The 21,807-nt window shown below is 58.1% G+C and overlaps 1 protein-coding gene across 1 annotated transcript in view; it reads right to left on the bottom strand.

Annotated features, from left to right (window-relative positions):
• The window catches only part of LOC100598101 (D-2-hydroxyglutarate dehydrogenase, mitochondrial), a 32,826-nt gene extending 13,084 nt beyond the window's left edge, over window positions 1-19,742 (bottom strand). The window contains exons 1-8 of the mRNA XM_030802377.1: window positions 19,632-19,742; window positions 18,816-19,202; window positions 13,090-13,147; window positions 12,043-12,182; window positions 10,552-10,745; window positions 9,518-9,686; window positions 2,816-2,959; window positions 1,677-1,819 (exon numbers count right to left, since the gene is read on the bottom strand). Of these exons, the coding sequence (XP_030658237.1) occupies window positions 1,677-1,819; window positions 2,816-2,959; window positions 9,518-9,686; window positions 10,552-10,745; window positions 12,043-12,182; window positions 13,090-13,147; window positions 18,816-19,107 (1,140 nt within the window). The 5' untranslated portion in view covers window positions 19,108-19,202; window positions 19,632-19,742. The remainder of the gene's footprint in view (window positions 1-1,676; window positions 1,820-2,815; window positions 2,960-9,517; window positions 9,687-10,551; window positions 10,746-12,042; window positions 12,183-13,089; window positions 13,148-18,815; window positions 19,203-19,631) is intronic.
• Window positions 19,743-21,807: the final 2,065 nt, after the last annotated feature.

Here is a 21,807-nt window from a genome sequence, read left to right as displayed (position 1 = left end):
CTTCCTTTGGGGTGGGGGGCTGATGTGTGGAGGCCGGGGTGTCAGGGTCACCCTCCTGGGGCTGGTGTGGGGGCTGCATGACTCTGCCACTCCAGCAAAGCAGCCAGTGTGGGATGAGGGTCCCCGCCTGCACCACCAAGGGCGGTTGGGCTCACGTTCCCGCCCCATCTCAAGCAGAAGCTGAGAGAAGCCCCGGCGGCCGTCCTGCTCTTTCTGCTGGGAAAACAGACAGACTGGCTGAACAGCTGCTTCAGCCCGGGCCCCTGGATTGGAAGGCACAGGAGCAGATGCAGCCACCGCGATCGCCCACACAGAACGCAAGGGAGGGTGAGCCTCTGTTCGTGTGGTCACTGGGGCCTGAGGACTGCTTGTTACTGCGGCAGAATGTAAGGGAGCTGACTGTCACAGTCCACTTAGAAAAATGCAGGAATGGCAGGCAGAGACCTAGGAAGGACGCACACTTGATCATACCTCTCAGTCAACAGAGACGGCATCACACAGCTGCCATTCGCCCAGAGGATGCCCCTGGGCTGGGCACCAGGACACACGAGTGAGCCCAGCCGACCGCACCCCAGCCCTTGGGAGCAGACACCGTTTTGCCCAGAAGCACTGGAATCACGACAGTCAGGCGGCAAAGGTGAGGGGGGAAGATGGTAAGGGCAACACCCAGGCTAACACGAGCCTGGAATCAACTAAGCGGGAGTAAAGGCCTGCACTCACTGCCCAGGCCCCGGTGATGGTGACCGAGGGCGCCTCCCACTGCCCAGGCCCCAGTGATGGTGACCGAGGGCGCCTCCCACTGCCCAGGCCCCGGTGATGGTGACCGAGGGCGCCTCCCACTGCCCAGGCCCCGGTGATGGTGACCGAGGGCGCCTCCCACTGCCTAGGCCCCGGTGATGGTGAGCGAGGGCGCCTCCCACTGCCCAGGCCCCGGTGATGGTGACCGAGGGCGCCTCCCACTGCCCAGGCCCCGGTGATGGTGACCGAGGGCGCCTCCCACTGCCCAGGCCCCGGTGAAGGTAACTGAGGGTTCCTCCCACCCACGCCCTGGTAACGGTGACCGATGGCTCCCGCTGCCCAGGTCCTGGTAATGGTGAGCGAGGGCTACCACTATCCAGGCCCTGGTGATGGTGACCGAGGGATCCCCCTGCCCAGGCCCTGGTGACGGTGACTGGGTCTCTCACTGCCCCAGGTCTTGCCCCTCCTTCCTTTGGCCTCAAAAGGCCAAATCACCTGGCAACACAGTCAACGCCCCTTCCTCTGGAAAACTGCCCACCCTAGGACTCCCGAGGTCCAGGCTAAGCCTCCACAGCCCCAGGGGCTCCTCCTGCCTCCACTCCTTCCACACAACTCTATGCGGAGCTGCTGCTGATTGGCCGCTGAAATACAGGCTGCAGGGGACCAGCAATGGGGCAGTCCCCTTGCTCATCCCATAGCATGGGTTGGGGAGGAACACGGTGGGGAAGAAGTACTTTTTAAATATTAATGAAAATGGCCTAGACACCAGGAACACATTTTCCATCCAGAGAGGCTACTCCCTCAAAGCCATGAAACCCAGTCACATTTCAACCACATTCCACACTGTCTAGGCCGCACCAATGACCCTCCAGGCATCCCGAGACAAGGCTGGACTGGACGGACAGAGAGGGGGGACCTGCGGGCAGAACACAGGGCACCTTGACTTTCCTCTGGTCGGTGGCCATGGTCCCATCGGTCACCAGGCCGGAGCCCAGCGCATGCTCCAGGAAGTGGCCCAGCTTCTCAGCATCGTGGCCTGCGTTGGAGCCTGAAGTCTCGATGAGGACGTAAAACGGACTCTCTAGAAGTGAGCAAGGAAGGCAGAGTGAGCAGAGGCTCCGGCTGCCAGGGCAAGAATCAGGGCTGCTCGGGCAGAACGGCTGTAATAGAAACCACTGATCTTTTGTGGCCAAGAAAGACCCAGGCAGCCTGCGGAGTACACAGCTCTCTGGCTAAGCTGACTTTCAGAAGGTTTAAAAAGTCGTCTTTGGCTGGGCACAGTGGCTCACACCTGTAATCCCAGCACTTTGGGAGGCTGAGGTGGGTGGATCGATCACCTGAGGTCACGAGTTCGAGATCAGCCTGGACAACATGGCAAAACCCTGTCTGTACTAAAAATACAAAAATTAGCCGAGTGTGGTGGCAGGTGCCCATAATCCCAGCTACTCAGGAGGCTGCAGAGGCAGGAGAATCGTTTGAACCCGGGAGGTGGAGGCTGCAGAGGCAGGAGAATTGTTTGAACCCGGGAGGTGGAGGCTGCAGAGGCAGGAGAATCGTTTGAACCCGGGAGGTGGAGGCTGCAGAGGCAGGAGAATCGTTTGAACCCGGGAGGTGGAGGCTGCAGTGAGCCAAGATCGTGGCATTGTACTTCAGCCTGGGCCACAGTGCAAAACTCCATCCCCCAACAAAAAAAAAATTATTGGCTTTTTTCCCAGCATAAAAGTAAAACATGCTTACAGAAAGCAACGTGGGAAAACAAAAAAAAGTAGAAATGGAAAGAAAGTCTCCCAGCTCACCAAAAATAGCCACTTAGTTCCTTCCCGTCCTTCCTGCAGAAGATCAGGAAATCTGTGTAACTACAAACCTTACACAGGACCAGGGCAGCCTATTCTTTGTCCTAAATATGTTAAGAGCAGCTTTCTTACACATGAGCCCAACGGCCACTCCATGCTCCGCCCGGGGACCCTCCACCCGCCCGGGGACTCCCCGCCCACCCGGGGTCTCTGAGCCGTCCCATGTGTCCAGACATGCAGAAGCAGCTGCAGGACCAGCTGCCCGCTGTGTGAGGGGTCAGTACCTTGCACCGGGCTGGCCAGATGGAGATGGCGCCCGACCAGCTGCATGCACACAGCATCCATGAACTCGAATGCAGACAGGATCTCGCCCAGCATCCCTTTGCAGGTGCTGAAGGTCTGCAGAACCTCAGCAAAGCCTGGGCAGCCTGAAACGGGTCACAGCACGTCAAGCACCGCACAGAGCCAAACCCAGCCCACCCAAGTCCCCCTTCAAAGCAGCAATATCAGCCTGACTCATGTGGGTGGGTGAGCTGGGCAGCCGCGAGGAGCGCGAGGACTGGCACTGCAACAAACAGCCCAGGGTTTGCCTGGCAGGTGCACGCCTGATGTCACCACCAGCATCTGATCAGGAGGGGCAGGTGCACACCTGGTGTCACCACCAGCATCTGATCAGGAGGGGCAGGTGCACGCCTGGTGTCACCACCGGCATCAGATCAGGAGGGGCAGGTGCACGCCAGTGTCACCACCGGCATCAGATCAGGAGGGGCAGGTGCACGCCTGGTGTCACCACCAGCATCTGATCAGGAGGGGCAGGTGCACGCCTGGTGTCACCACCAGCATCTGATCAGGAGGGGCAGGTGCACGCCTGTGTCACCACCAGCATCAGATCAGGAGGGGCAGGTGCACGCCTGGTGTCACCACCAGCATCTGATCAGGAGGGGCAGGTGCACGCCTGGTGTCACCACCAGCATCTGATCAGGAGGGGCAGGTGCACGCCTGGTGTCACCACCAGCATCAGATCAGGAGGGGCAGGTGCACGCCTGGTGTCACCACCAGCATCTGATCAGGAGGGGCAGGTGCACGCCAGGTGTCACCACCAGCATCAGATCAGGAGGGGCAGGTGCACGCCTGGTGTCACCACCAGCATCTGATCAGGAGGGGCAGGTGCACGCCTGGTGTCACCACCAGCATCTGATCAGGAGGGGCAGGTGCACACCTGGTGTCACCACCAGCATCTGATCAGGAGGGGCAGGTGCACGCCTGGTGTCACCACCAGCATCAGATCAGGAGGGGCAGGTGCACGCCTGGTGTCACCACCAGCATCAGATCAGGAGGGGCAGGTGCACGCCTGGTGTCACCACCAGCATCTGATCAGGAGGGGCAGGTGCACGCCTGGTGTCACCACCAGCATCTGATCAGGAGGGGCAGGTGCACGCCTGGTGTCACCACCAGCATCAGATCAGGAGGGGCAGGTGCACGCCTGGTGTCACCACCAGCATCAGATCAGGAGGGGCAGGTGCACGCCTGGTGTCACCACCAGCATCTGATCAGGAGGGGCAGGTGCACGCCTGGTGTCACCACCAGCATCTGATCAGGAGGGGCAGGTGCACGCCTGGTGTCACCACCAGCATCAGATCAGGAGGGGCAGGTGCACGCCTGGTGTCACCACCAGCATCTGATCAGGAGGGGCAGGTGCACGCCTGGTGTCACCACCAGCATCTGACCAGGAGGGGCAGGTGCACGCCTGGTGTCACCACCAGCATCTGACCAGGAGGGCAGGTGCACGCCTGGTGTCACCACCAGCATCTGACCAGGAGGGGCAGGTGCACGCCTGGTGTCACCACCAGCATCTGACCAGGAGGGCAGGTGCACGCCTGGTGTCACCACCAGCATCTGACCAGGAGGGCAGGTGCACGCCTGGTGTCACCACCAGCATCTGATCAGGGGGGCAGGTGCACGCCTGGTGTCACCACCAGCATCTGATCAGGAGGGGCAGGTGCACGCCTGGTGTCACCACCAGCATCTGATCAGGAGGGGCAGGTGCACGCCTGGTGTCACCACCAGCATCTGATCAGGAGGGGCAGGTGCACGCCTGGTGTTACCACCAGCATCTGATCAGGAGGGGAAGGCACCAAAGAACCACACAGCACCTGAGATGGCAGTGGGACTCAGAGGGGGCATATCCTGGGAATTCTGCAAACACAGAGCCAGCAACAGGCAGCCTTTGGGAATGGCTGCATTTCTCTTAACACAATCAGCACTCAGGTCTTCCCTGCACTTGGGACCTCATCCAACAGGCGTGTTGGTGCTCCAGGGTTGGGGGGGCTACCAGCGAGGCCGCTGCCCTGGGGAAGCCGACCCTCAAGGGCAAAGATGGAAAGGAACTGAGTGGAGGTGTCTACAGGCGGGCAGCCCCAGAGACGCTGCAGCAGGAGGGTGCCTGTGCCCATCTTTCAGGGCAAGACAGGGAGGCAACGTGAAGGCATGTGGATATCAGAGAATTTTCCAGAGAGAAGGTCTCACAAGTGCAGAGCCTGGGGGCAGACACCTGCACTGGGTGGCACAGGAACACCTCAAGGCCTGTGACCCGAGCACCATGTCCGGGTGTGGCTGCAGACTCGTAGAGGGCGGGGGTGTGGGAGGTGGCGGTGGTGTTGGAGGGTCTGGCGGTGAGGACTCGGCATCTTGCTCAGAGCAGGTAGGAAGCCCCAGGAAGTGGGACAAGAGTGCCTCGTCGGAAGTCGCCCCAGCTGCAGGAGGGCAGGAGCCAGGGCTGGCCGGGGCCCTGGAGAGCCAGACCGAGCCCACGAGCATGAGGGACACCAGGGCCAACCTCACAGGGGCCTGTTCTACACGGTTTAAACGTGGGTGTGGCACAAAGAGGCGAGTGACTCCTATCTGAGAGCTGGAGGTGGGAAGAGCAGGATGCGGCAGCCGGGCTGGCCTCGGGCTCCCAGGACCACAGGCGGGCGGCACACAGGTGACTGCAGTCGGAGTGGGATCAGAGCAGAAAACAGAAAACGTGGATGAAGAGGAACCACTGATCCAGATGGCACTGCCACCCAGAGAGTAAGTCGGCAGAAGCAGTCAGGGCTGCCCCAGCCGTTCCGGGGTCCGGGGGTGAGGAGCCGCACCAGGGGCTGAAGGTGGAGGGTGGGCAAGGAGAGGGTGTGGGGGCAGCATCACAGGCCAGGCTTGTGCCAGAGGCAATGGGCGAGAGGGGCAATGAGAACTGACGGCTGGGTTGGCTGTGGGAGGACAGTGGCAGCCATGGTGGGAGGGGCACCGGGGAAGTGGGCAAGGCCTGATTAGGGCAGATCCAGAAGAAGGGGCCTCCACCCAGCAGCAATGGGCTAGGCCACATGACCCAGTGCCCAGTGAAAACACCACAAACGCTGGGCCAAAAAACACCAAAGAAGAACGCTGAAGAGGCTGGCGCGGTGGCTCACGCCTGTGATCCCAGCACTTTGGGAGGCCGAGGCGGGCAGATCACTTGAGGTCAGGAGTTGGAGGCCAGCCTGGCCAACATGGTGAAACCCTGTCTCTACTAAAAATACAAAAATTAGCTGGGCGTGGTGACGGGCGCCTGTAATCCCAGCTACTTGGGAGGCTGAGGCAGGAGAATCGCTTGAACCAGGAGGCGGAGGTTTCAGTGAGCCGAGATCACACCACTGCACTCCAGCCTGGGGGAAAAGAGTGAGACTGTGTCTCAAAAACAAAAACAAAAACAAAAAAACGCTGAAGAGCATCAAGAGCGAGGAAGAGCCTGACCTGGGGGCTGAACAGCACCAAGCTAACGCTCTCGGCCGACAGCCCTTGCCCCGCCAGCAGGTTTGGCCTCAAGCTTCCCAGCCTACCCAGAGTGAGGAATCCAGGAGACCCCCACAGGGCCACATCTTAGGACTCAGGGCCAGAAGCAAGCCTGTCCCAACCAACTTGCCCTGAAGACTGCAGGGGAAGTGGCTGAACACAATGAGAAAAAGGCAGAATGGAGCCTGTGCAGGCGCTCATGCCTGTAGCCCCAGCACTTTGGGAGGCCAAGGCACGAGAACTGTTTGAGCTCAGGAGTTCAAGACCAGCCTGGGCATCACGGGAGACCCTGTCTCTACAACACAATTTAAAAAATTTAGCCAGGCATGGTGGTACACACCTGGTCCCGGCTACGTGGGAGGCTGAGGCAGGAGGATCCCTTCAGCGCAGGAGGTCAAGGCTGCAGTGAGCCACCATTGCACCACTGCACTCCAGCCTGGGTGACAGAGCGAGACCTTGTCTCTCAAAAAAATACAGAAGAATAATGTAATAAAAAAAAACCTCTCCTGATAAATCATGACCATGGATCAGCCCTACGCAGCCCTACACTGACCTGCTGCCTGGGAGGTTCACAGAATTTCATCCTGTGAACTTGGTCACTCCCAGGCTGAACAGACACACAGCCCCCTAGCAAAAGCAAAAGCAAACCCTCTCTGGAGGAAGGTACCTCATCTTTGGCATCTAGGAACCCCTATAAATAATTCTTCAAACATAATGAGCTGCACACTGCCAGGCAGCCAAGCACACAAGAAACTAAGGAGCCAGGAGCATGAACCAGCAGAAACAACAGACACTAAAAGCAGACCACACAGGCTGGGTGCAGCGGCTCAGGCTCACACCTATAACCCCCACGCTTTAGGAGGCCACGGTGGGAGGACCGTTTGAGCCCAGGAGTTCAAGAGCAGCCTAGGCAACATAATGAGACCCTGTTTCTACACACAGAAATTTTTGTAATTACCTAGGTGTGGTGGTGTGCACCTGTAATCCCAGCTACTCAAGAGGATGGCTTGAGCCCAGGGGCTATGACCACACCATTGCACTCCAGCGTGGGCAACAGAGTGAGACCTTGTCTCTAAAAAAAACTTTTACAGACTACACAGACTTGAAAAAATGGAATTGCCTGATTATAAAACATCATAAAAAATTATTCAAAGTTTTTTTTTTTGAGACGGAGTCTTGCTCTGTCACCTAGGCTGGAGTGCAGTGGCGTGATCTCAGCTCACTGCAACCTCTGCCTTCCGGTTTCAGGCGATTCTCCTGCCTCAGCCTCCCAAGTAGCTGGGATTACAGGCATCCGCCACCATGCCTGGCTAGTTTTTGTATTTTTAGTAGAGACGGGTTTTCACCCTGTTGACCAGGCTGGTCTCGAACTCCTGACCTCGTGATCCGCCTGCCTCAGCCTCCCCAAGTGCTGGGATTACAGGCGTGAGCCACTGTGCCCAGTCTAATTTTTGTACTTTTAGTAGAGATGGGGTTTCATCATGTTGGCCAGACTGGTCTCCAACTCCTGACCTCAAATGACCCACCCACCTTGGCCTCCCAAAGTGCTGGGATTACAGACATCAAACTATGTTTAAAGACACAAGTGGTGAGCTTGAGAATACCTAGAATAGAAAACTATAAAAAGTAACATTGCAGATTTAAAAAAAATAATAAAACTTTTAGAAATGAAAACTTTCATAATCAAAATGTAAAACTCAATGGAAGGAGGGAATCACCCACGGAGGGGTTCAGCAGCATATAAAACACAGCAGAAGAGGGTATTCGTGAACTGGAAGACAGATGAGAAGAAACTGCACAGAATGCAGCACAGAGAGACACGATGATGACAATATGGAGGGCAGATTAAGAGACACAGAAGACGGACTGAGACACTCTATGCTGAATCACAGTCCCAAAAGGAGAGGGAAACACAGGCAATATCTGAAGCAATAATGGCCAAGAATTTCTAGAACTGGTAAAAGATATCAAGCCACAGGTTTAAGAAATTCAGTAATTCCAAAAAGATGAAAAAGAACATATACACACACACACCACACACTGAAAACTTTAGAAGATCAGAAAGAATGATCTTTAAGTGGCCCAAGGCGGGCCGGGAGAGAGGCAGAATCCCTTCACAGCAGCGGCTACCGACAGCGAAGTTCCCAACAGCAAGGAGGGTAGAGGACAGCGGGCCAGCATTCCACCGGCATGAAAGAAAACAAACGCCAGCCTGAAGCCATGCGCCTGCGGAAAAGAGCCTTCGAGAATGAGGGTGAAATAAAGGTTATTTTCAGACACAGCAGAAGTGAGGAAGTGGTCACCAGGAGACTTTACCGCAGGAAATGAACGAGGATACGCCTGCAACATATCCCAAACGGAAGATCGGACGCGAGAGAGTGGAGGGCAGAGAAAGTGGCCATAAAATAATAATCCTGGTGAGACTGTTTAAAACACGGAACACACATCACAAGAAGAAGATGTAGGCGGCCGAGGGAACAAGCACGCAGAGTCTCGGCATCCTCCAGGGCTGCCCAACCTTCCGGCAGCTCAAGACACTGAACTGGGAGTTGGTGAGCTAGACCCGCCACCTCCTGCGCGAAGACTGCTGGGCTGTGCGACTTCTGAACTCCTGAGGAGGAAATGCTGGATAAACCCGCCCGATTCAAATGGAGCAAGAAAGGAGCCGAAGGCAGGTCCCGGGAGAACTAAAGAAGTGGCTGTGAGGGAAGCAGGCCTGTGGAGACGGGGCAGCAGGCAGGTCTGCGGAGACCCCCAATCTGAGCTGACTGGGGAAGCCCCCCATGCAGGAGAGAATTCTTTATCCCCGCTGTAACTAAGAGTGGTGTCCTGAACTGATGCCAAATGACGGCATGCCCCTCAATCTTACGCCACAAGCTACTTAACCGACACGATGGGGTGAAGGAGGCAACACAAGCCTCGGTTTTGTTATGAAATGAAGTGTCCTCTGACCAGAGACAGAGAGAGGCCTCACTCCACACCTTTACCCGTGACCACCAGGAAGGCCAGGTCCTGGATTCCTGATTCCTTTGGAAGCAGAGATGTCAGGAGACACGGGAGCCGACTGTCCTGGGTGGGTCCCTCCGTCCCCTTCCTCACACCCACAGCAGCACCATCAGAGCAGACGCTCGAGCCCAACCACCCATCTCAAGGCACCAATCGAGAAAACCCACCGAGGAAAGCCACGTTCACAGCCCTGGGCTTGGGTGGACACAAGATGGACACCGCGGTGATGACCCCCAAAGTGCCCTCCGACCCAATGAACAGCTGCTTCAGGTCATAACCCGTGTTGTCCTTCCTCAGGGAGGTCAGGCAGTCCAGGACGGTGCCGTCGGCCAGCACCTGGGGGCGAAGAGAAGCACGTTCACCCACCTGCCAGCCTCCTGACAAGACGTCAGTCACCTCCGGGGCCAGGTGTCACTTCTGCAACAGCCTGAGGTCATGCCAAGAGGCTGAAGGACGGACTTTCCTCCCGTACGAGTGACACCCCTCCACACACAGCACCTCACTGCCCGGGGGGCATGCCCGGGGTCGGGGGCAGTGGGGAGGCTGCCTGGAAGTGGGGCATGAGCCCAGTGAGCCCAGCCCAGGACCCAGCCACCTCCGGACCCACCAGCCATAAGGCATCAAAGCCCCCGAGCTGCGGGCCTCTCCGAGTCCTGTGTGCTGGGACTGTCAGTGGGAGGCTCATACAGCTCGTGAGTGCAAACAAGTAATTTACAATAAAGATAATCAGTGGCTGGCCAGAAAAAAAAGCTACTGGAGCGTCACAATTTACTGGATGGCAGCAAAGCATGGTTTCGTGTTTGCTCTGTCCACTTGGGTAAACAGGACAGACAGCTCTGCCTGTGACACTCGGTTGGCGAGGGTGCAGGTAAACAGAGGGGCCCTGGAGGAACAGTGGGCGGCAGAAGGTCACAAAGCTGACCCTGGATGAGCTTTCCTTCACACCCGGCTCCCAGAAGCCCGCCACTGCCGGGGCGGTGTCCCCTGTAACTGCATCCTCTCTGTGTGGCCCCGAGGCAGTGGACACAAAATCACCCTCTCGTGGGAGGACAAGGCAGGCCAGGCCTCCCTCAGGATGGGGGTGTATGTAGCCTGCATGTCCTTGAGGGGCCCCATGCACCTGCGTCACCATGTGGGCCCACGAGAGCCGTGAGAGGACACCCCGTGGCGACCTCTGCACCAAGCGGCTGCCCCAGCTCACCACTTCCAGGCCCAGGACAGTCCCGTGCAGTGAGCCGTAGCGAAGAAACCGCAGGCCTCCGGCGTTGGTTGCCACGTTTCCCCCGATGTGGCAGCTGCCCTTGGCTCCTAAGTCCAGCGGCATGATGAAGTCCCGTTCCTCCACGTACCGGCTCAGCTCCTCCAGGACGCAGCCCGCCTGGCAAACCAGAATTCCTGCAGAGAGTGACCAGGCTGCCGCAGCACTCGGCTCCCAGTGGGCCCCCGGGCTGGTGGGTCCCACCCCCCGTCCTGCACAGGCAAGCCACCCAGAAGGAACATCAGCCTCAGCGCCAGGGCCGAGGAGAAGAGGCGCCCCCACATCGCTGGCCCAAGGACGAAAACGTCCGGGCCTAACGGGACCTTTATGATTATAGTGACACAGAAGAAAAATGGGTGACATGAAAAGAGAGGAAAAAACTTCCCACCCCCACACACGCTCGTGGAAAGGAGTAGAAGAGGGAAGATTCTCAGCTGGGGCTGATCCTGCCCCTGGGCACGTGGGACAATGTCTGGAGACGTTCTGGGTTGGGGGCGCCACGGGCACCTTGTAGGCGGAGGCCAGGGATGCTGCTCAACACCCTACAATGCAGGCGCCCGACCACAGAGTGACCGGGGCCTGGAGCCCGGCCTTGTGGGGAGAGGATCCACTCACGCCTGCCACGCCCTGACACCCTGGGTCAGGATCCGCTCACGCCTGCCATGCCCTGACACCCTGGGTCAGGATCCACTCACGCCTGCCACGCCCTGACACCCTGGGTCAGGATCCACTCACGCCTGCCACGCCCTGGGTCAGGATCCCCTCACGCCTGCCACGCCCTGGGTCAGGATCCACTCACGCCTGCCACGCCCTGACGCCCTGGGTCAGGATCCACTCACGCCTGCCACGCCCTGGGTCAGGATCCACTCACGCCTGCCACGCCCTGACGCCCTGGGTCAGGATCCACTCACGCCTGCCACGCCCTGACGCCCTGGGTCAGGATCCGCTCACGCCTGCCACGCCCTGACGCCCTGGGTCAGGATCCGCTCACGCCTGCCACGCCCTGACGCCCTGGGTCAGGATCCCCTCACGCCTGCCACGCCCTGACGCCCTGGGTCAGGATCCGCTCACGCCTGCCACGCCCTGACGCCCTGGGTCAGGATCCGCTCACGCCTGCCACGCCCTGGGTCAGGATCCACTCACGCCTGCCACGCCCTGACGCCCTGGGTCAGGATCCCCTCACACCTGCCACTCTCTGCACCTCACACACCTCCAGAGCAGGATGGAGTCGGAAGGGACCAGAGTGACAAGCCCTCACCAGCAGGCACGTCTGGAGGGGCCAGGCGAGGTGGGGCCAGGCGGCCAGACTACAGACGCTGGTTCTTTCCCCAGCGCCACACCCACCCAAGCACCCCACAGTCGCAGACGCTGGCAAGGAAGAACTCCACCAGCACCAGGGGGATTCCTGGGCCCCGACGGGCGGCACAGGCTTACCAGACACGCTGTGGAAGCTGAGGACCCGGTTCATGCGGGCAGTGGAGAGGATGATCTCGTCAAAGACGGGCACGCTGCCACCTACCATGCCTGTGTTGCCCCCCTGTGGGTTCACGGCCAGGTTCCTCTCATGGCAGTGCCTGGGATGAGGACAGGAGGGACATCGGGGCTCTGTCCCCACCCCCACGCCACCATCCCCAAGGACATGCTGCAGGACCAGTGCCTGACCCCAAACCCTGATTACCTTGCCCTGCCTGCAGCCTCAGCGGGGACTCCTCCCCACCCCACGCATCTGCCAATCCGAAAGCTGTGCACAGGGGGACGGAAGTGGAGGCCCCGATTCTAATGTCCTACAAGGCTTCCCTCAAAGGACAGAACGTCCTACACGCCCGGCTCCCATCCATCCCATTCACACCGTGCTCACAGAGGGTCCAGCTCAGGGCTCCTTGACCGCACTGCCCCCACTCCCTTCCACCCTCCGCCTGCATCTCCCGACCCTTGGCCCATCATCCCCCAGATGTGTGCCCAAGGATACCTCCCTCCCAACCAGTCTGCACCTCTGCAAAGCCCCAAAGCCTTGAGCACACCCAGTGGGTAGGGGTTTGGAGAAACCAAAGTTCCATGCCCTGGGGAGAGGAATCTGCCCACATACATGAAATCAACCCTGGAGGCAGCAAGCCCCAGGGATGGAGTTTAACAGAGGAAGTGCACATTGCCCCAAAGCACCTGCTGAGGATGGTCTAAAGCACTGTCTACAATCATGGAAACCTGGAGACCAGCGCCGCCCTGTGGTGTGTTCATGGGGGAGGGGCTTTGCTGTTACAGACGGTGCCAAGAAATGGGTATGGGCATTGCCAAATGGGGGGAAATGGTTACACAACACAGATGCATTGAGACAGCACCGAAAAACCACAGAACACTGACACACAAACCAAGATGTCATCGGCTGGCTTCGCACCACATCACCCCAGCTGCCCGCAGGCTCCATAAGGTAATGACCCACAGGCAACATAGAACGGCTCAGGGAGCCGGGCGCCACCACCTCACCTGAGGATGTGGGACACCTCCTCCGACGTCCGTGGCCTCAGCAGCACCTTGCTACAGCCTGTGACAGGAAGGAGACCCTGTGAGACAGCGTGGGGGGAGCTGCAGATGAGGCCAGTGGTCGCTTGCCCCAGAGAGCGAGCTTTTTTTTTTTTTTTTTGGAGACAGACTCACTCTGTTGCCCAGGCTGAAGTGCCACGATCCTGACTCATTGCAACCTCTCCCTCCCAGGTTCAAGCGATTCTCCTGCCTCAGCCTCCCGAGTAGCTGGGATTATAGGCACCCACCACCACTCCTGGCTAATTTTTGTATTTTTAGTAGAGAGAGGGTTTCACCATGTCGGCCAGGCTGGTCTCGAACTCCTGACCTCGTGATCCGCCCGCCGCAGCCTCCCAAAGTGTTGGGATTACAGGCATGAGCCACCTTGCCCAGCCCCCAGAGAGTGATCTTATTTGGGAAGCTGAGGAGGGAGAATCATCTGAGCCCAGGAGGTGGAGGCTGCAGTGAGCTATGATCACAACACTGCACTCCAGCCTGGGTGACAGAGCGAGAACCCATCTCAAAAAAACCAAAACTAGGTCCCACGTGGGAGGTGGCGGGCCAGGCACTGGGCAGTGTGCAGAGGTGGGTGAGGCTGGGCCCATGGAGGAGACTCCCACAGGCCAGGCACTGGCAGCTCCGAGGTTGCCCACCCACTTGTGGTGAGGTCGGCTCGGTCCCATGGTAACAGGGTGTCTGCAGGCTTCCCTCCTGCCACGCCACCACACTTCCTTTTGTGATGTGTGTGCACCTCCCAAGGAGACGCTTGAGACCACATGGACAACCTGCTGCTCCTCCAGCTTCACCCATTGACATCTTTGATTATCCTAGACCAAATCAGTTACTAGGGTGGTTGCCAAATGGTGATTTTCCTAAATCCATCCGTCCACCTACATTTCCTTTTCTTTTGAGGCAGGGTCTCACTCTGTCACCCAGGCTGGAGTACAGTGACACAATCACAACTCACTGCAGCCTCAACCTCCTGGGCTCAAGAGATCCTCCCGCTTCAGCCTCCCAAGCAGCTGGGACTACAGGTGCCTGCCACCATGCCGGGCTAATTTTGATATTTTTAGTAGAAACAGGGTTTCGCCATGTTCCCCAGGCTGGTCTTGAACTCATGGCCTCAAGCAATCCACCCACCTCAGCCTCCCTAAGGGCTGGGGTTACAAGCATGAGTCGCCGCGCCCAGCCTCTTAGCTGACCCTGCCACGAGGGAGGGCATTCCCCTCGCTCCCACTGACGTGTTTATGTAGCTGCTTATTCACAGTGATGTGGGCTCTCGGCTTCTCATTTTATTTACTGGACTATAAGTCTTGGCTGCCTTATTTGCTGAATGCCTGGATGTGACCAGCAAGAGCCGTCTAAGCTAGTTGGCCGGTGTTGCTAACCACTGCTGCCCCCAAGTGAGCAGGCATCTTTCTGCCTTTGGGTTTCCTTGAGACGACTTTCCCAGGTGATGGGGGCTGCAGAGAGGCAGCAGGTACAGTCACAGGTGCCTGTCACCTCTTCATGGAGCTCTGAGAACCAGGCTGTGGTGTCCACCTAACTTTTCTGATTGGAAAGCCACTTATCTCTCTTTCATCAAATGAGCAATTTTTGCAGAGGGGCCTGCTGGGCCCCTGGGCCTCGGCCCGACACTTCAGCACAGCACCTGAGGGAACTCTGGCACCTGAGCTCACGGTGTCCCTGTCCCCGAGTGGGCTCAGGGGCCCCAGGACTCATGGCAAAGCTTTCGACTCGGGCACACTTGTGACGCGCCTGTGGCAGGGTTCTCAACACAAACATGAGTACACCCCAAGAATGCAGGCCAGGCCGCGTTCCAGACACAGAATGAGGACAGAATTTCCCACTCCTGTGATGTTTACCTTCTAACGGGAAAGATGAAAAGGAGGGCTCCCTCCCAGTTGTCCAGTGTTAACGATGGGAGCCCCACAAACAGAGAGGGGGCCGTGGGGGCAGAGCCGCCAGAGGTGACGCAAGGGCCCAGCCTGTTTTCACACCGCGAAGCTCCCACCTTCCCGCCAGTGCAGGCGTGCTCACTAAACATCTGCAGCATCCATCCTGAGCAATGGCCTAGATTTTTTAATATGATGCTTAATGAGTTTTCAAAAGTCTAGACAAGCTCTCTCTCTCCAAAAGCAAGCCACATGAAGGGATAATTCATCTAAAATTCCACAACTAAGCCTCACATCAGCAAACACCTACTGAGCAGACATTCAGGACCAAACCTGTGGACTCAAAGATGAGTGAAATTCGGCCTTGCCCTCACCAAACTCAGGGCAGCAGGACGCAGAGGAAGGCGCCCTCCCACAGGCGCACACAGACACCGAGGGGCGGCCCTGCAGCAGGACAGGGTGTCCATGGCCACGGATTCCCAGAAAGGTGCTGACCAGAGAGAGGGGACCCAGGGGGACAGCCAGTTCTTGCCCAGTCAGGCTCAGGCAAGGCAGAGGAGAGGAAGAATATGGTCACCCCTCAATCTCAGTTACAGCTCCCTCCCTGCTCCTGCAAGCCCCAGGGGGGCCCCCTTGCCCACTAGGGCAGCAGCGGCATAGCCCAGGGTGCTGGCCTCCAAGCAGACTGGGAGCACGGGAACCCAAGCCTTGTGCTCAGAGCTCATGCTAGGTTCCTGCCCCACTTACCCACACGGCATTCCTGAGGCAGTGACTCCAAGTCCCATTTTGTAGGGCATGCACTGAGGGTCATCTGCCTAGGGCCACCCAGACAGCAGTGCTGAGCCAGGACTGGGGCCCGACTTAGCCAAGCCCAGGGTGGGCGTCCATCCTCACCTGCCTCCGGGGACAACATTCGTGAGCCCACAGGCCCTGGGCCATGGTGGGCGCTCGAGGCAGCAGCTTGAGATCGCCCCAGAGGGGCCCTTACTTAGGGGGCAGGGTGAGGGTGGGGGCCCTTCCACTCAAGACAGCTCCTACACAGTGACCATTGGTCCAGCGATTTCCAGTGACTCCCAGGCTTTCTGCGGATAAAGAGCTGCTTGCATTAGCTTAGCCTAGACCCCAGTTCAACTTGCTAACTTTCTGAACTGTTTTAACATACACTGCACTCCCAGATTACACGGTCTGGAAACCTTCTGAGTGTTCTTAATAATTTCAATCTTCTACAAGGGCCAACAAAAAATATAAAAACAATTCCAGGTCTTCCCAATGACAGCACACCCTACATTTAGCCCCAGGACCTGGTGCCAGTGCTACAGGTTTAAATACATCATTTTGTTGTAAATTAAGAGTCAACCAATTCTCTTCTACCTCGCTTTACTATTTTAGCAAAAACACCATGTGGATTTTTTCAAGTTGTGTAAGCACGTAGGTTATCTCAGAAATCATTTTCTTTTTCTGTCACCCAGGCTAGAGAGCAGTGGCACTATCATAGTTACCGCAGCCTCAACCTCCCAGGCTCAAGCTGTCCTCCTACCTCAGCCTCCCAAGTAGCTGGGACCACAGACACATGCCACCACACCTGGCTAATTTTTAATTTTTTGTAGAGATAGAGTTTCTCCACGTTGCCCAGGCTGGTCTTGAACTCCTGGGCTCAAGCGATCTCCCACAGAACTGGGTTACAGGTGTGTAACCCAGCTGTAGTCCCAGCTACTCAGGAGGCTGAGACAGGAAAATCGCTTGACCCCAGGAGGTGGAGGTTGCAGTAAGGGGAGATGGTGCCACTGCACTCCACCCTGAGTGACAGGGCAAGACTCCGTCTCAAAAAAATAAATAAATAAAATAAGAGAAAACTGGGCACTGTTACCAAAAGGAAGTGCCAGCCCCAGAGGCTGAGAAGTCCTTCATTCGTGCACAGACTTGTATGCCAGTGGGCAGGAGTGCAGTGGGAGGAGAGGAGCAGGCATGGCTGGCCAGGAGCCCTGCATCTTACCTAATGGGCTCCAAAAAGATACGTCCGCTTCCCAATGCCCCAAGACCTGCGAATGGGACCTTATTTGAAAAAATGGGGCTGCTGGGCACGGTGGCTCACGCCTGTAATCCCAGCACTTTGGGAGGCCGAGGCAGGTGGATCACAAGGTCAGAAGATTGAGACCACTCTGGCTAACACGGTGAAACCCTGTCTCTACTAAACATACAAAAACAATTAGCCGGGCGAGGTGGTGGGCGCCTGTAGTCCCAGCTACTCGGGAGGCGGAGGCAGGAGAATGGCGTGAAGCCAGGAGGCAGAGCTTGCAGTAAGCCGAGATCACGCCATTGCACTCCAGCCTGGGCGACAGAGCAAGAGTCCATCTCAAAAAAACAAAAAGAAAAAACGGTCCAGCTAAGTGCAGTGGCTCATGCCTGTCATCTCAGCACTTTGGGAGGCCAGTGTGAGTGGATCACCTGATCACCTGGTCAGGAGTTCGAGACCAGCCTGGTCAACATGGTGAAACTCTGTCTCTACTAAAAATATAAAAATTAGCCAGGCATGGTGGCGGGCACCTGTAATCCCAGTTACTTGGGAGGCTAAAGCAGAATTGCTTGCACCCAGGAGGGGAAGGTTGCAGTGAGCCAAGATCGCACCATTGCACTCCAGCTTGGGCAACAAGAGGGAGACTTCAACTCAAAAAAAAAAAAAAAAAAAAGGAAAAACGGTCTTTGCAGATGTAATTAAGTTGACAGTACTGAGATGCAATCATCCTGGATTAGGGTGGGCCCTCAATCCAATGAGAAGTGTCTTTATGTAACTGGAGAAGAGTCACAGAGAAGAGAAACCTGTATGAAAAACAGAGGCAGAGACTGGAGTAATTTGGTACCTGGGGCCACCAGGAGCTAGAGCTAGAAGAGGCAGGAAGGAGCCTCCTCTGGAGGCTTTGGAGGCAGTGGAGGGAGCGCAGCCCTGTGATACCCTATTTCACACTTTTGGCCTCCAGAGCTTAGAGAATAAACTTGTGGGGTTTGGTGGGGAGGGAATTCTGTTTTGTTTTAGAGATGTAGTCTCGCTCTGTTGCCCAGGCTGGAAGGCAGTGGTGAGATCACAGTCCACTCTTGAACTCCTGGGCTGGAGTAACTTTTTTACTTTTTGTTTTTTTAATCCTGGGCCGGCTAATTTTATTTATTTATTTTTATTTTTAGAGGTGAGGGGGGCGGGGGTTCTGGCTATGCTGCCCAGGCTGGTCTTAAACTTCTGGCTTCAACCTCCAGGGCAGCCGAGATTACAGGCAGAGCCACTGCGCCAGGCAAACTTGGGTTGTTGGCAGGGCGGAGTGGCTCACGCCTGTAATCCCGGCAATTTGGGAGGCCGAGGCGGACGGATCACGAGGTCAACAGATCGAGACCATCCTGGCCAACATGGTGACACCCTGTCTCTACTAAAAATACAAAAATTAGCGGGACATGGTGGCGGGCGCCTGTAGTCGCAGCTACTAGGGAGGCTGAGGCAGGCAAATCGCTTGAACCCTGGGGGCAGAGGTTGCAGTGAGCCGACATCGCGCCACTGCACTCCGGCCTGGCGACAGAGTGAGACTCCGTCTCAAAAAAAAAGAAAAAAACAAAACAACAACAAAACTTGGGTTGTTCTAAGCGACTCGTTCGTGGTCATTTATTCCAGCAGCCTGTGGCGGTGCCCACGCCCCTCTCGTCGCAAGGCTGGCACCCCCACCCAGCTTGTTCTCAGCCCGCTTTGAAGCCTCCACGGGAAGGCGCAGGGGAGCAGGGACGCGGCCCCGCCGCAGCTTCCCAAGCCTCACCCACCTCGCAGCGTCCGCAGCCAGTCCACGTTGGGAGCCTGCAGCGCCTCCGGGTCCGTGACGACCCCGCCGGGCACGATGCGCTCAAAGGCGGCCAGGTCCTGCTTAGACACCGTGGAGAACGGCAAGCGCCGCACGGGGTAGCGCTCCCGGGTCAGCGGCACCTCGGGGGTCCCGGGGGCGGAGCAGCAGCCCCTGCGGGCCAGGGGGCCAACCGGCCGACCCCAAGAACCCGCGGCTCCCGGGACACCCCGCAACAGCCACGCGGGCCACGCCAGAGGCCGACGGGGCAGCATCGCCGCCGGGACGGAGACCTCGGGCTCCTCCTTGGGGGGGGGGGCGTGGTACTCGGGGCCCGGAGGCGAAGGGCCGGGAGCCGCTGGCTGCGCGCCTGGAAGTGGCCAAGGGGAATTTCACGTTTTATGCACGTTGTACAAATTGAAACACGCTTGCAGAAGCAGGGAGGGGGCAGGAGGGCAGCGAAGGCTCCGAGCACCCGGGCCCTCCCCCAGCGCGGGCCGCAACCCCGCGAGCGCGCGAAGCCCCACGCAGCCGGCCTGGACCTAGCGACGCGCAGGCTCGGGGCGGCCTCGCCGGGACCTTGCCAAGGACCCCGATCCGCCACGCTCGTCCCCGACGGGACCCCGCGGACGCGCGCGTGTTGCACGCGGTCACGTGACGAGCTGCAGCGCCGTCCCCCTCCCCCCACAGGCACCGACTGGCTGACGGCGCCCGAGATCGCGCCCCGCCACCCCGCCCCGCGGCTGAACCGCAGCCCGGGACCCCCAGCCCAGCGCTCCGCGCGGTCGCGCGCACGCACCCACGACCACGTCCCGGGCTCCAACCCGCAGCGTCCGCGGCAGGCCCAGAGCCGCCGAGCCGGAGTGGGCGTGGAGACGCCGCGCCTGCGCATTAACGGCTCCGCCCCGCGGCCGAAGCCCCGCCCCGCGCGTCTACAGTCCCCGCCCGACCTCCAGGCCCCGCCCCGCGTGCCTACAGTCCCCGCCCCGCCGTCCAAGCCCCGCCCCGCGCGCCTACCGTCCCCGCCCCGCCGTCCAAGCCCCGCCCCGACTGGCACCGGAGGGTCGACGGCCACTCCCTCGTCCTGCGTTCCCTGAGGGCCTCCGGCGCCCCGGCTGTCGGGCGCATCCCTCCAGGTAGAGAAGGGACTAGGCTGAGCGCAGCCCAAGACGCCCAAGCAGCAACTGGAGCGTTCTTCAGAACGAGGCCCGGGACGGGGGCTTGGCCGAGGGACCTGGGGGCCGGCCCGCTCCTCCGAGGCCGAACCCGGGGGCGCCCCTTTCCCCAGCGGCCTCCCCCAGCTCCTGCATGGACCACCCCTCCTGGGTCCCCAGCCTTAGCTTAGGGGGCAGCTGCCTCCTGCAGGTGTTTTCTTGCCTCCGTGTCCCCTTCTGCCTGTTCAGCCCTCCGTGCCCTCAAACCCTTTGCACACCTGGGGAGCTCCTGCCCCCCTGACGCAGTAACTGCTGTCCCGAGGAGCCTCCCGGCCTGGGCTCCCCTGCCTGAGGCATCGCCAGCACTTGTTTTGTGGTTTTTTGAGACAGGGTCTAGCTCTGTTGCCCAGGCTGGAGTTCCGGGGGTGATCTCAGCTCACTGCAACCTCTGCCTCCCGAGCTCAAACCATCCTCCCACCTCAGCCACCAAAGTAGCTGGGACTACGGGCGTGCGCCACCACGCCCGGCTAATTTTTTGTTGTTGTTGTAATTTGGTAGAGATGGGGGGGGGTCTCATGTTCTGCCCAGGCTGGTCTCGAACTCCTGGACTCAAGCGATCCGCCCGCCTCGGCCTCCCAAAGCACTTGTTACTTCAGCTCACCCAATTCCATAGAACCCTAGGGGGTGCAGACGATGCAGATCTCTGAGCAGATGAGGGCAGAGAGCAGGAACCCACACTCGGCCCGAGGCAGGACTTCGGAGCTGTGCAGGAGGTGGAGGCTACGCCCGTGACAGCAGATGGGTCCTGGTAGTCACACAGAAAATCGGCGAGCTGGATGTATCCTGGTGATGAGGCTCTGGAGCAGCAGTTGCATGGAGTCATTCCTGTCCTCCTTAACCACATCCCCAGGGGCCACTCACCTTCTTCCCAGGTGAATCACCCATGCAAGACTCTTCCAAGTCAGCAATGCATTTTGCCTTTCAACTACAACCCTGGAAAGGAGACGTCCACCTGGCCCTTCCTACCTGGCTGGCCCTTGATCTGCAGATAAGTGTGGGAGTTTGCCCATTGTCAAGTGTAACAGTTTCAATTACACATTCAGGAACTGGAAAGACGACCACAGATGAGGTTTGTGGACCCCCTTACCACCTGACCTCCAAACGCCGTACCTTTGACTAGCAGGCCAGTGGCATCTTGGACCCCTGGGATTAGGAATGATTCAGAACCCATAAAGATTACCACCCATACCATCCCCTAAAATAACTGATTTTTCTGGCAGGCACGGTGGCTCATGCCCGTAATCCCAGCACTTTGGGAGGCTGAGGCAGGTGGATCACCTGAGGTCAGGAGTTCAAGACCAACTGTGGGTGGCAAGCCACCCAGGCGCCGAGGCAAGAGACCGAGGACACGAGCCATTCCAGGATAATAAAATATTAAAACAAGAATAGTTATACCAGATATAGATCTTAGATATGATTATATATGAATATCATTAATCATTAGTTGGTAGCAATTGCTCTTTATTCCAATATTATTATCATCCTCGCTCTATAATCATAACCTAGGAAAAACCAGGCCATACAGAGATAGGAGCTGAGGGGACATAGTGAGGTGTGACCAGAAGACAAGAGTGTGAGCCTTCTGTTATGCCCAGACAGGGCCACCAGAGGGCTCCTTGGTCTAGCAGTAACGCCAGCGTCTGGGAAGATGCCTGTTGCCAAGTGGAACGTGGGCTAGCGGCAGCCAGTGTTAAGTGTCAAGGAACAACACCCGCTACTTAGCAGACCGGGAAAGGGAGTCTCCTTTTCCCCGGGGGAGTT

The sequence above is a fragment of the Nomascus leucogenys genome, chromosome 22a (genome assembly GCF_006542625.1).
Source record: "Nomascus leucogenys isolate Asia chromosome 22a, Asia_NLE_v1, whole genome shotgun sequence".
Taxonomy (NCBI): domain Eukaryota; kingdom Metazoa; phylum Chordata; class Mammalia; order Primates; family Hylobatidae; genus Nomascus; species Nomascus leucogenys.
This window is presented reverse-complemented; position numbering and strand designations above follow the sequence as displayed.